The sequence below is a fragment of the Magnolia sinica genome, chromosome 1 (assembly GCF_029962835.1).
Source record: "Magnolia sinica isolate HGM2019 chromosome 1, MsV1, whole genome shotgun sequence".
NCBI classification, from domain to species: Eukaryota; Viridiplantae; Streptophyta; class Magnoliopsida; order Magnoliales; family Magnoliaceae; genus Magnolia; species Magnolia sinica.
The window spans coordinates 136,991,513-137,004,458 of NC_080573.1; the positions used below are offsets into that span (position 1 = coordinate 136,991,513).

At 36.8% G+C, this 12,946-nt stretch overlaps 2 protein-coding genes across 2 annotated transcripts; one reads left to right on the forward strand and one right to left on the reverse strand.

Annotated features, from left to right (window-relative positions):
• Positions 1-2,531: 2,531 nt before the first annotated feature.
• On the forward strand, positions 2,532-5,268 carry LOC131219996 (transcription termination factor MTEF18, mitochondrial-like). Its single transcript, XM_058214978.1, has 2 exons — positions 2,532-4,623; positions 4,769-5,268. Exon 1 carries the CDS (start codon positions 2,817-2,819, stop codon positions 4,584-4,586), a length of 1,770 nt encoding a protein of 589 aa, XP_058070961.1. The 5' UTR covers positions 2,532-2,816; the 3' UTR covers positions 4,587-4,623; positions 4,769-5,268.
• Positions 5,269-7,624: 2,356 nt separating this feature from the next.
• On the reverse strand, positions 7,625-11,610 carry LOC131220031 (glucan endo-1,3-beta-glucosidase 8-like). Its single transcript, XM_058215011.1, has 2 exons — positions 10,547-11,610; positions 7,625-9,216 (listed from the first exon to the last, which is right to left on the reverse strand). The coding sequence occupies exons 1-2, from the start codon at positions 10,888-10,890 to the stop codon at positions 8,064-8,066; spliced, it is 1,497 nt and encodes a 498-aa protein (XP_058070994.1). The 5' UTR covers positions 10,891-11,610; the 3' UTR covers positions 7,625-8,063.
• Between the last annotated feature and the right edge of the window lie 1,336 nt (positions 11,611-12,946).

Below are 12,946 nucleotides of genomic sequence, written 5' to 3' on the forward strand. Positions count from 1 at the left end.
CGTCCGATAATCCCCACTCTTCCGTTCCATTACGCACCCCTTTATAAAAAAATAAAATAATAAAATAAAAATAAAAAAGAGAAGAAACGAAGGAAACAATTAAATCAAAAATAGAGAGAAAGAGAGAGAAAGAGAGCTTCGTAAATCAAAAGAGAGAGATTAAAGCGGGGCCGGATCATCAGACTTTTAAGGTAGGTGATCTTATCCTGAAATTTATCATTTTCAGTTATTTATTATGCTTATTTAATCCAAAATTTTGATAGAAATATTATTGTTAGTTGAATTTTTATGTAGGGAATCCTACTCATTTATGAATTTCTATTTTATATATTTCTAATATTTAATGCTAAAATAATTTTTATATATATTTATATATAAATAAAACAAAATAAATTCATAGAATAAAATAAATAATTTATCTAAGTTTATATTTTAATTTATTAATTCTTAAATTTTTGTTAAGATTAAAAATTAAATATGAATTATTTCTAAATTTTAAAAAATTAATTAATGTGAAAGTAAATTATAAAAAAAATAGATTAAATTCAAATTAATTTATGAATTTATTTAAATTAGTAAATTTTGAATTAATTTTAAAATATTTTTAATTAATGAGTATGCTAGTTATTAAATTTATTTTTTTTTTTTTTCCCGAATTTATATATATATATATATATATATATATATATATATATATATATATATATATATATATATATATATATATATATATATTCAAGTTTGGGTGCGACCAAAATTTAAATTCCAATAATTTATAATACTTAGAATTAATTATAAAAATAATTTAAAATTTGAATGTAAAAAATAATAATAATAATAATATCCAAAGTCCAAATTAATAACTTTCTTAAACTTATTAAATTTAGATATAAAAATAAATAATAATAAAATTTTGAATTTAGATTTAAAATAATTAGATAAAAAATCTTAAGATAGATTAACTTAGATTATTAAATAATAATATAATTACATTATTAATGTTATATTATAGAAATCAGTATAATATTTTTGTTTCTGTAAAGATTAAATCCAAATTTTAATTCTAAAATTTTAAAGAATTAATTAAATTTAATTTAAATGAACTTAAGTTTAAGAAAAATTTTAAAATTTTGGCATTGAAACTAAAATTTCTTGTATATTATTTCACAGAAATTCCTAAATTAAATAATAGTAAAATAATATTTTATTTAAGTATTTGAATTATTAAAATTTCAACAAAATTTAAATCTAGAACTATTAATTAGAATTATATTATTGATATTTGATTGTAAAATAATTATTCATCTTACATGTATGTCTACCATTCATTGAGCATCAATTTTAATATGTTGAATGTAACATAAGTAAGTAGGGCAATCGTGTCCCTTGGGTGAAAGACCCTAAATTAGTAAGTAGGATAATCGTGTCCCTTGGGTGAGAGAGCCTAAAGCCAGCAAGTAGGGCAATCGTGTCCCTTGAGTGAAAGACCCTATAACCCACTGGATCATTTGGAGTCTCCGTTGTATACGGCGTATGAGTACAATTGTATGCGTGGACATACGTCAAAGGTATAACTGAAGCAGTAGTCTGACCAACTAACGTATAAATAGATTCATCACCATGAGGTACCAGTGCGTGGGCGATAATGCAACGTGACCATCTACTTAGGTACGATGTCGTAAGAAATTATATAAATATTATGAGTATTCATGGAAATATCACATGCATCGCATTTTCACAATTCTGTTGTTAAATTTCATTATCTGTATTCTGTTTCATTCATTGTTATAAAATTGATATTATCTGAACATGTTAAATTTTGAGTAAAAAATGACCCTAATGGGCTGTTATGTTCATCCTACTAAAAAAATGTACAGGTGTTGAGATGGAATACTATGAGCAGACGAGCCTCTACCATTAGCTTTATTTTCTAGAAAATTAGATTTAGTTTTAATTCAATTCAGGTTTTTTTTTTTTTTATAGTTATTTAGGTTTAGCTTATATTCAAATTTTGATGTCGAAAGGAAAATTATTAAAAGAGTTGAATTTAATAAACATTTCAGCTATATTTTCTTTTAGATGACGGTGAATATTTATTAAATTTGATTGAATCAACTGAATTGTAATAAAGTCACTATATTATAACTCACGAACTTTGGTATTCGTGCCCCGAAGACTTTATTCGGGTATTCAAATTTTGGAACGTGACAGCAATATCTCATTAATCGATTTGACTAAAAAATAAACACAATGGTGGCCCCATAGTCGAATCTATGGTTGGCATCCCATCCCCATTGTTCCCCGTGGTGTGACTCGCCTGAGTTGTGGATCTGGTTGAGTTTTGTTGTTACATTGTAGCACTGGCGATGGAACATGATGAACGGAGTAGATTTTACTTGTACAGCATGGTGGGACCCATAAAGTTGGGTGTTTCACGTGCTGCGTAAAACAGGGATTATAGTCGATTCCAGTTCACGAACGGAACTTGCCAGATAGCAGATATCAGGGATGGACGGTCCCCTTATCTTTTCGAATGACCAGAATGCCCCTACCAAAACCCTTTCTTTGTTAGAAAAGACCTTTTGCGCCAGAGCCAAGACAGTAATGGCTACTCAGAAGAAGAAGAAGAAAGGGAAGGAGGGGAGGGGCATTCAATCACAGAATCAAGAATCAGATTGTTCATACCTCTCCAGATTTTCCAACGGAAGGGAAATTGAAAAAAAAAAAAACCCATAAAAATCTAAGGTAAGAATTTCAAATCCAACGGCTAGAGCTTTTCCTTCTCTATCCATCTCTCTTCTGCAAATCTCACGAAAATGGCCATGACCAATTTCCAGATATCCAAAACATCATCCATTCTCAAATGGGTTTTGTCAATTTCTACAGAAAAACATCTAAAACCATCAAAATCCCCTTTTTCTGAACGCTGTAGAGCTTTCTACCCTGTAAAAATCCCATTTTGTTACATCACTATATCTCTTTTCAGTTCACAACATGCACTTTCGGAGGTGGGCCCAACACCCGGTTCCCAAACCGTAAGCCGAAACTCCAATACTCACCGAACCGAAGCGCAAGCTGCTCTATTGGACTACTTCCACTGCACCAAAGGTTTGAATTTCTTCGACGCTGAGCACATGAGCATGAATTCGCCAATTTTCCTCAGAAAGCTTATCAAAAATATCGAAAACGAGAAAGAAACCAGGCAGGCATTAGCCAGGTTCCTTCAATTCCACCCCATCAACGAATTCGAGGCTTTCTTTGAGAGCTTGGGTTTGGAACCGTTCGAGGTATCTGCGCTTCTGCCATGTGATTCAATATATCTCAGCAATCCCTTGCTTACGAATGTTCATGTCCTGTGTAACTACGGAATTCCACGTAGCAAGGTTGGTAGGATTTATAAGGAAGCAGCAGAGGTTTTCAGGTATGAGGGTGGAGTGTTGGGCTCAAAAATCCAGGCTTATGAAAAACTGGGTCTGAGCAAAGCTAGTACTATCAAGCTCATCGTTTCGAGCCCTTCTCTTTTGATTGGTGATGTTAATACAGAGTTTGTTAAGATATTACTGGAACTGAAGAGTTTGGGAATTGATTATGATCGGATTTTGGGGCATTTTTCCGAAAAGAATTCATATGACTGGAACAAAATGCTTGGAACATTGCATTTTTTAAGTCAAATGGGGTATAGTAAGGAAGAACTCGGAGGGATTTTAATAAGGAATTCTGGGTTTTTGTTAGATGGTTCAGGGAGTACAACATATTCTCTGATTGGGCTGCTCTTGAAACTGAGTGTTACGATGAAAGAGATCATGGGCTTGTTTTTGCAATTCCCTTGTGTTCAAGTCAGTAGTTTCGTCGAGAATTTGCGGCAAGGTTTGAAGTTTATGATTGAGATTGAAATGGAGGCTGAAGAGATTGGAAACATTGTCCGTTCTCACCCACAAGTATTGGGTTCGTGTTCTTTGAAGAAGCCTAACAGCTTGTTTGCAAAATTGAATGTTGGGAAGAAACGTTTGTGCGGAATAATAAAGGAGGATCCCAACCAGTTGAAGAATTGGGTTTTGGGATCAAAGATTAGCCGTTTGCCTAAATCCAACAAGGATCAAATATCATTGATGCAGAAGACAGCATTCTTTATGAGTTTGGGTTTTGCCGAGAACTCAGACGAGATGAAAAGGGCGCTAAAGGTCTGTCGAGGGAAAAGTGTCGAACTACAAGAGAGATTTGATTGTCTTGTGAATGCTGGATTGAAATGGAATGATGCTTCTAACATGATCAAGGTCACCCCACAGATTCTGAACCAGTCAAGAGATTTGATCGAGAAGAAGATCAGTTTTCTTGTAAACTGTGTCAGTTACCCGTTAGAGTCATTAGTAGCATTTCCTTTATATGTGTCATATACAATTGAGAGGGTCAAACTGAGGTATTTAATGTATAACTGGCTCAAGGACGAAGGAATGGTGAGTCCTGCATTGGCTTTAAGTACAGTCCTTGCATGTTCAGATAAGACATTTATATTACGTTTTGTGAATCGTCACCCAAAGGGTCCTGAGGTTTGGGAAAAATTCAGGAAAGAATTGTCTTCAGGCTAAGCATTATCTTTTACTCAGCATTTTAGTATTGGAAATAGTTACCGATTTTGTACATCTTTTACTCAGCATTTTAGTATTGGAAATAGTTACCGATTTTGTACATCTTTTACTCAGCATTTTAGTATTGGAAATAGTTACCGATTTTGTATATCTTTTACTCAGCATTTTAGTATTGGAAATAGTTACCGATTTTGTATGTCTTTCTCACATGCCATTAACTATTTATTATGATGAGAGAGGATCTAGTGCTGAATGCTTATATCTTAGCTATCAGTCACTCTATCTTATTACATGCGGCACACATGCAAGAAATTTGGATCATTCATTAGATGGGTCGTACTCTGCATGGGTGATGCCTCAAAAATCACAATGGTGAGGTGGTTCTAGCTGCCAATTGAGTATTTACCATTGGTTAGACTCTTTTTTAACTGTCCATTTGTAACCATTACAAGCCCTCAAATCTAGGGCAAAGGATCATCCAACTGGTGGGATGCAATCTAGGGTACAACCCAACAGATTAATGGGTCCGGATCTTGTACACATGTACACATGTAGAGAGATAAGAGTGCTTGATAACTAAGATATAATCATCAGCACTGCATACTGTTCCTTTGTAATTGAGGCTATCTATTAGTAAACTTCATTTGGCATATGGACAACATTCCTCCCATGTAGGGCAAAATTGAAGAGCTAACAGGGAGACTGTATTCTCTTATTCTTTTCATGTTTCTTGTATTGAGGGTATTTGTCAAAAAAAAAAAAAAAAGATATTAGATGTTGAAACACTGCCTTGTTTCATCCAGTTATGCATCTGTTGTTGGTTATTGCATGAGGTTGTGTATTGTTGTGTGCTTGTATTGATTTCTTCAACAGATCATCTTCTAACAATGTCACCATTTTGACGGGAGGCAATAAAAGCTACAGAATGAGGAAAACCTGTATCCCACCTGATAATGCACTGTCTGGTTGTATCTCATAATTGAATGGCTGTTGAGATGAGAACCAACTTCAGCTATTCCCATCCCCAAGAATCTCATTAATAACTCAGAGCTTTTATCATTTCTTCCTATCACCGGAAATAATATGGCCACTGCTTGGGTTCCCACCTGATAAAAACATATTGAAAGCATACCAAGGTACATAACGAAAGCACTGCAGTCAGAGGATGCACGAGTGACCAGGCATATTTCTGAGAGCAACTGTAGCTGGATTCGGTACAAACCACCTTCTTGGTAAGTATTCTACACCTTTCTGCACTGATTGGACAGTTAATTTTCAAGGACCTATAATTCTATATCATAATTCGGTTTCATGCCTACATCAAAGATTCCCTTACTGCTTTTCCAAGTTGCCAGGCACAGCATTCTTTCACATTTTCATCAATCTAACTGAGCCTATTCCTCTTCTTATCGGTTTCCTTCACTCAAAACATTTTAGAGCCATCCTTGGTTAAATCCTTAGAGCCAACAGTTTCTGAGAGAAATTGGATTAGATATCTCAAGGATTGAAATGGGTCTGATCCCTGTTCCTATGCCCGATAGCCTTGGTACCTGGCTTAACAAGTTCATTCACACAACTCAGAGATTCAGGTGCTTACTCACTTTTCAGTTGAAATTCAGAGAAATTTCAAGGGAAATGCTTGGAAAACTAAGAAGTTCGATTCTGGCTGGGAAAAGTCAGTTGAGTGCTTGGCTGGTGAGCAAGCGATTGACTTATCCTAGCCAGCTTGAATCAGTGTCGAGTCTTAAGGAACTTGACTCACCAATTCTTTGAACCAAGCAGACTCAGACAAGCACCAGCTGAGTTACCTCCTGAACTTTTCACTTTCTGAATCAGTATCAGTCAGGCACTGTTAATGGACACGTGATGAAATGAAAAACACTTGATAAAAAAATGACAAGGTTGGAAAACTAAAGAGTCTGGCCTTTGCTAGAGAGAGATGGAGAGAACTATATCAGGTGATCATTTCATTTTCAAAATAACAAGGAACACAGCCAACTGAACTCGGTTTGGCTGGGCTCAAGTACTGAGCCCAAGTTCCAGTTTTGTGGAAACTCTTTTGGATGAACAATTGACTTCACTCGATTTCTCAGCTGAGTCGTTCTCAGTTTTTTTTTTTTTCCCCTGGGTATGGATCCTACTTTCATGAACATGCTGAGAACTGAATTTTCATGGACTTGGGAGGAAAATCAGATGGATTTATGGAAGAGTCCAGTTTGGAAATCCATGGGATTGCTGGATTAGCTGCTCCATGAGCTCCAATTGGCGGAGAACCATGGGACCCAGTTGTTCTCCAATTGGCGGAGAACCATGAGAACCATGGGACCCATTTTGAAGAAGAAGATGATGATGAAATAAGAAAGGACCCCCCCCCCCAAAAAAAAAAAAAAAAAAAAAAAGGAATATGAGTATGAAGAAAACGTCATTTGGAGAAAAGAAGAAGAAGAAACCAAGACCATACAACGAAGCTTAGAGGCATGTCACATAGCCAAACAACAACAGCTTACAAGGAGCAGGGAACATTTTCTTTCCTTTTCTTTTCTATATATTCTACACTGATCGTAACTATTGGATTTGTTTCTGACATCAAGCATTTAAATATGAGCTCATTTATCTGGTTAGACATCTGCTGTTTTTCTTTTTTTCTTTTCTTTATCTGGATTACATTCCGTACATCATGACTTCCGTCATCAAGCATTTAAATATGAGATCATTATCTGGTTGGACATCTGCCATTTTTCTTTTTCTTTTCTTTTTCTGGATTACAATTAGTACATCATCAGGACTTGATAGCAAGTCTCCCCTCTAGCAACTGCATGCTGAATCATCGCAAGTCTCCTATTCATGGAGATACATTGCACTAGGGATTTTTTTTATTTTTTTATTTTTTAACCGTTTCATAGTTACCTTGAAAGTCAATAGTCCTTAAGCTGCATTCAACTTCGTTTTGTAGCTTGCTGAGAGTTATCTAACATTCAGAGTCCATGATGTGTCAGCACACTGATGTTCAGGTTGTTTCAAATAACAGCAATATGTTTCATACTATTGTATCCAGCTCTGACGTTGATACAACAGAACCATGCCCTTTTTACTTAAAATCAGAATGTTAGATAAGGGTCAAAACTACACATTTCAAAGTATCCAAGAACATCACCTTAAACTGAAAAAAAAAAAAAAAAAAAGAACGAAAAACAAAAAACAAAAAACAAAAAAAAACAAAAGCAAAAACAAACAAAACAAGAGTGATACAAAAGCTAGTCCACGCTGAAATTTTACTCATATGCCATTGTCCGTAACTTACACATGCCTAACTAAAAGCGTATGCATTTCTAGCTAAAAGCTTACACATTTTTAACAAAAGCATGCTTGCGTAGGAAACAAACATCTAGGAAACAATGACCCACCTAATAATACATGGTGAGGATTGATATCACTACAGATTTGCCAATGTTGATACGCTTGTCTGAAGTCCTCTCATCAGTTACCAAATCCAAATTCCTCCCCATTCATCAGCAGCAAGAACACAGTCAGTGCCCCTAACACTGCCGATAACTCATGGATCAACCTTTGCATAGCCATTGATGAATTATATGTAACCATTATTGGAAACCAACAAGTCCCATCTGTCGGATCCTGATCAGTCACTATTGCCAGTTCAGAAAATACACAATCGATATCCTGCTGGTTCCTCATCTGATAGTACATATTGAAAGCATAGGAAGCATTGCCGTGGAGCCCCAGGTGGTTACAAGAAGACCCGTAACCCAGTGCGGTGCAATCAGAGTGTTCGCAAGCAAATGCGATGTGCTCTTTTAATAAGCTTGTAGAGATTGTAAGATCAATCTGAGCTGGGTCCAGAACACACCACCTTCTAGATTGGTACTCCACAGCTTCTGCCCCAACTAAAGCTTTGTTTTCATTGTGGCCAGATGGATCTAATTCATACTTGGGCTTCCCGTCGAATTCAAATATCCCCCAGTGCCTCTCGAAGTTGCCCGGTGCAATGCTCTTTGCATTCTCATCTATCAGACCAAACAGATAGACATTGATCTTCCCTCTCCTCATCGGGGTCCCTTCATCACTTAAGACATGGCGAATCAATCCCTGGTTGAATCTCTTGGCATTCTTGGTGTTTGCGTTCTTGTCGCCATCTGTGGGCCACCCAACTTCTCCTATGATGATGGGCACGTCTGGATAGCCCGCTTTTTTCAAGGCCCAGATGAGGGTATCAAGGTTTGCATCGAACACGTTGTTGTAGATGATGTCTCCATCCTTGACAGGCTTGTCATTGCCGTCAAAGAAGGCGAAGTCCATGGGGAAGTAATCATTACCATAGAGGCTGAGGAAGGGGTAGATGTTGACGGTGAATGGCGCATCATTTTCTGAGAGGAATTGAATTATTTGAATCGTGAGGTCGCGGATCTCTGGCCGGAAGTCGCCAGCTGATGGGACTGGGTTCAACACTGGAGAATTGTAGATATCGGAATTGAAGGGGACGGTGGCTTTTATCCGGGTCCCTAACTTAGCCTTGTCAAGTGCTTGCTGAATGTTTTGCAAGGCCGGCATCGTGACGTTCAAGAAAGTGTCGTTGTAGGTCTTTAGGAAAGGCTCATTGCCAACAGCAACATATCTGCAAAATGGATTGTTCAGCTATTGATTTGATTTTCACCTAGATTTCAAAATATCAGGATCTCAGAACCCAAAGTCAGCGAGGTGGTTCATGCAACTTGCCACTTCAGGCAGTCCCTTGAGTTATGAAATCAACAAGCTCAGATAAAAAGTTTAAAAAGAATACAGAAAACTATGGACTCCACTTCAACTAGGCAGACAATTGACTCTGCTGTGCTGGAATTGAGTCATGGTGAGCTTGACATCAGTTACATAAGCTGAACCAACTCAGATGAGATTTTCACCTTCTGAATCAATATCAGATAGCTTAAGGACTGAATGAATAGTTATAATCAGGAAAGATGAAAGAGAAGGAGAAAGAGAACCTCTGAAACATTTAACTTGAATTTCTGCCATGTGAAAGAAGCACACAGCCAGGCATTGTCTAAGAAGGTTAACAACGACCAAATAAAGGAAGCAATTTCAAGAAAATTAGAAGGAAAACAGAGTTTAAATTTATTTTTTAAATCCATGAAGAAGAGAAAGAAAACCCTTCTCAACACTGAGACAAATGAAATGTGAGAAAACAAAATTGAAACAAACCTGATTTGAAATTAAAACAACCAACATAAAATTCAGTTTTGGAGGTGTAAAAAATATATTCAAGGGAACGGCAAAAGCTCAATTCAAGCAAGAAGAAGAACACAGACAATCCAAACGAAAGAAACCATTAAACACATTAAAGAATAAGCTCAATTTAGAATGGAGAGAACAAGAACCAAATCTCAATTCGAGGACTAACAAAAAATAACACAACATTAAGATCTTAATTTGAGACAGAAGATCACAACTGGTAGAACAAAGGAGGGAACATTCAAAAAGCAGCCTGGTTCACAACCACGAACAAAACTAAATCTCAATTCAAGAAAGACCAAGAAACAAGAATAAGAAAAGAATTCCTCAAATCCAGGAAAGAACAAGATCCCTAGAATCAAAACAAAGAAACCATAAAAACCATTATCAACAACGAGAACAAAATCAATTCAAGAAAGAATAAGAACACAGCCATCATAAGGAGCCCAATTCAAAACAAAAGAACCAGAACAAGAACAATTTCCTGATTCAAGAGAGACCAAGAAACGAACAGAAAACCTCAATTCAAGAAAGAACAAGAACAAAAGAAACCCATCAAACCATTATCAACAACGATTTCTCAATCCGGGAAAAAGCAAGATCAAAACAATCACAACAAAAGAAACCCAACAAACAGAAGCAGTAAAGCTACCAGATTACAGAAAAGAAGACCAAGATCACAGTACAATCATCAGATGAAGAAGAATCGTTTACTCAACTTGATGTTTACGCCTCCAGGATGACTATATCTGGTCACATTCTCTTCAACCCAATCAGCAGCCATGCCGGGATCATCGCTCATATCCTGCAACATGAAGTTTGGTATGGCTACCATAACCTCAATGTTGCGCCCCATCAAAGCTCTCATGGTGTTCTCATCAGCATCGAACAGCTTCACCTTCTTGAAGCCATTGTCTATCAGCATGTCAACGATCATCTCATCAGGAAGGCGATGGGATGCCATCTTCCCCCAGTTCACTCCAATGCAATTGCCATGCAAAGCCATGCAGGTGAAGAGAAGGAAGAGGAGGTGGAGGTGTGTGAAATCTCTCACTACTGCCATCTCTGTCAAGGAAGATTTTTTTATGCTACCTCTCTCTCTCAATAAGAGAGATGCTTTAGTGCTCTCAGAGCACTGTTAAGTTATAATGGTCCTAGTTACATTGGGTCACTTGGACAGTCCAAACCATTGATCCAGAGACACATCATGCCAATTTGACAAATAATAGGACAGACCTGTTTAAATTGGGTCAGGTTCATCAGTCCATCAGGGACCCGTCGTTCTGGGTACCCATGACTCACAGTTCTACTTGGTAAGTGAATCAGAGGACCGATGGTCTAGTGGGTCTGTAAATGGATGGTTGGATGAAAAATTTTAAAAAAAAAAAAAATCACGTGGATAAATAGCATCCGTCATGTACAGTAACTGGGGAAGTTGGACGTCTATCCCAATGGTTTTGGCCAATGGGTCATCTAATTAGTAGCCCACCATATCAGTTATCCCAGTTACCATAGATAAGCGCTGCATGTACAATAAAGACAAATTTGATCTACATCTTTTCTTGGGTCCATCTAAGATGTGTCATGGGCGCTGCATCATGGTTGGCAGTAGAGAGGTTTGCTCAAATACATCCCGATATATTGCAACCACGATGCATCGGGGCTTTAGCCATTGAAACTGGGTTCTTTATGATTTACCTAAACCATTTATGTGGCAGGTATTCTCGCCATTGGAATTGGGTTCTTTATAATTTACCTAAACCATTTATGCGGCAGGGATTCTATTTGATGGGGAATGCCCTCTTGCAGTTCGAATATTCTAACTGTTTGATCATACAAGGGTCAAGGTGACTCCCCTTTTCAAAGCAGACGAGCTAAATTTCAAATAATAAAATTTGAGAGATTTCAAATAATCAAATAATCAAAGTAGAAGAGCTAAATTTCAAATAATCAAATTTGAGAGATTTAATTGGTTATCCACCATACAGTGTGATAAACATGGTATAAACACTTTTGGATCATTGAAAGAGGACCCACTTTCAAATGCTAAAATCCTAATATATCATATAGCAATGCAACAGGATGTATTGGAGCAAACCAATTGATGGCTAAAAAGAGTTTCCTCCCATTGAAAAAAAACAAAAGCTTTTTCACAAGCAGGCAATAGATCTTTGGGATCTGCTCTCTTCCCTCTTGGTTGCTCGCCTCTTGAGGTGGTTTTATATCGCTTCAAAATTATTATGCTTGCCTTCCATTAAATAAAATTTCAAAAAACACGTATATCCAAGGCGTGGACCATTGAAAAGGAGAGCGTTTGGCCTCACTCTCTACTTACCTTTTCCACCTTGAATGAATGTAGCTGTATGCATGTTCTTGTTATTACTTTTCTGTGTTATTCTGTTATCAGAATTACCATTTAGTCCTGAACTGAGCCACTCAATGCTGGGAGATTTTCAAAATGAAAGAGTAAGCCACGAGATGATGGTGAAGTAGAAAGGAAAATGAGATTTCTGTCCATCACCTTTGGCTCTCTTTTTCATTCCTATTGGTATATTGGAACAGCCTATAGTCGCCATCTAATGTGGATTAATAAACAGAAGGGAAAGAATTCTGATACTCCAACGGAGTGTGATGATCCACGCCCATGTGAACAGGGCATTATACGTACCTAAATTAACTGTCCAGATCAGGGGGATCCATTTAAGATTCCCATGACCAAAATAATCACACCAAACAGATGATGATCCCAACTGGCTGATCATTGGACATCTAATTGATTGTTAAAATAAGAACTAGTCAAATCTCCAAATTCAACAAACGTCCCTGAATCAGAGGTCAGAACCACCAAATCAATCTGATCAGGGGCTCCACCCAATCTTTAGTGGGTCCCACTCTTTGGATGGTTTTGATTTAGGTACAAAGGTGACTGCATTGAATGAGATCAGACACCAAAAGTGAGAGGTTATTTTTAATTGCAACCGAATATCAAAACCAATCGACAAAAGCAAACTAAAAATCATGCTTTCTACAATGGAATGAAGATGGGAGTACAAGAGACTGTCATTTGTTTGATCAGCAAGCTTTCAGAGTCAGGACACACCAATGTGCCACATCAGCAT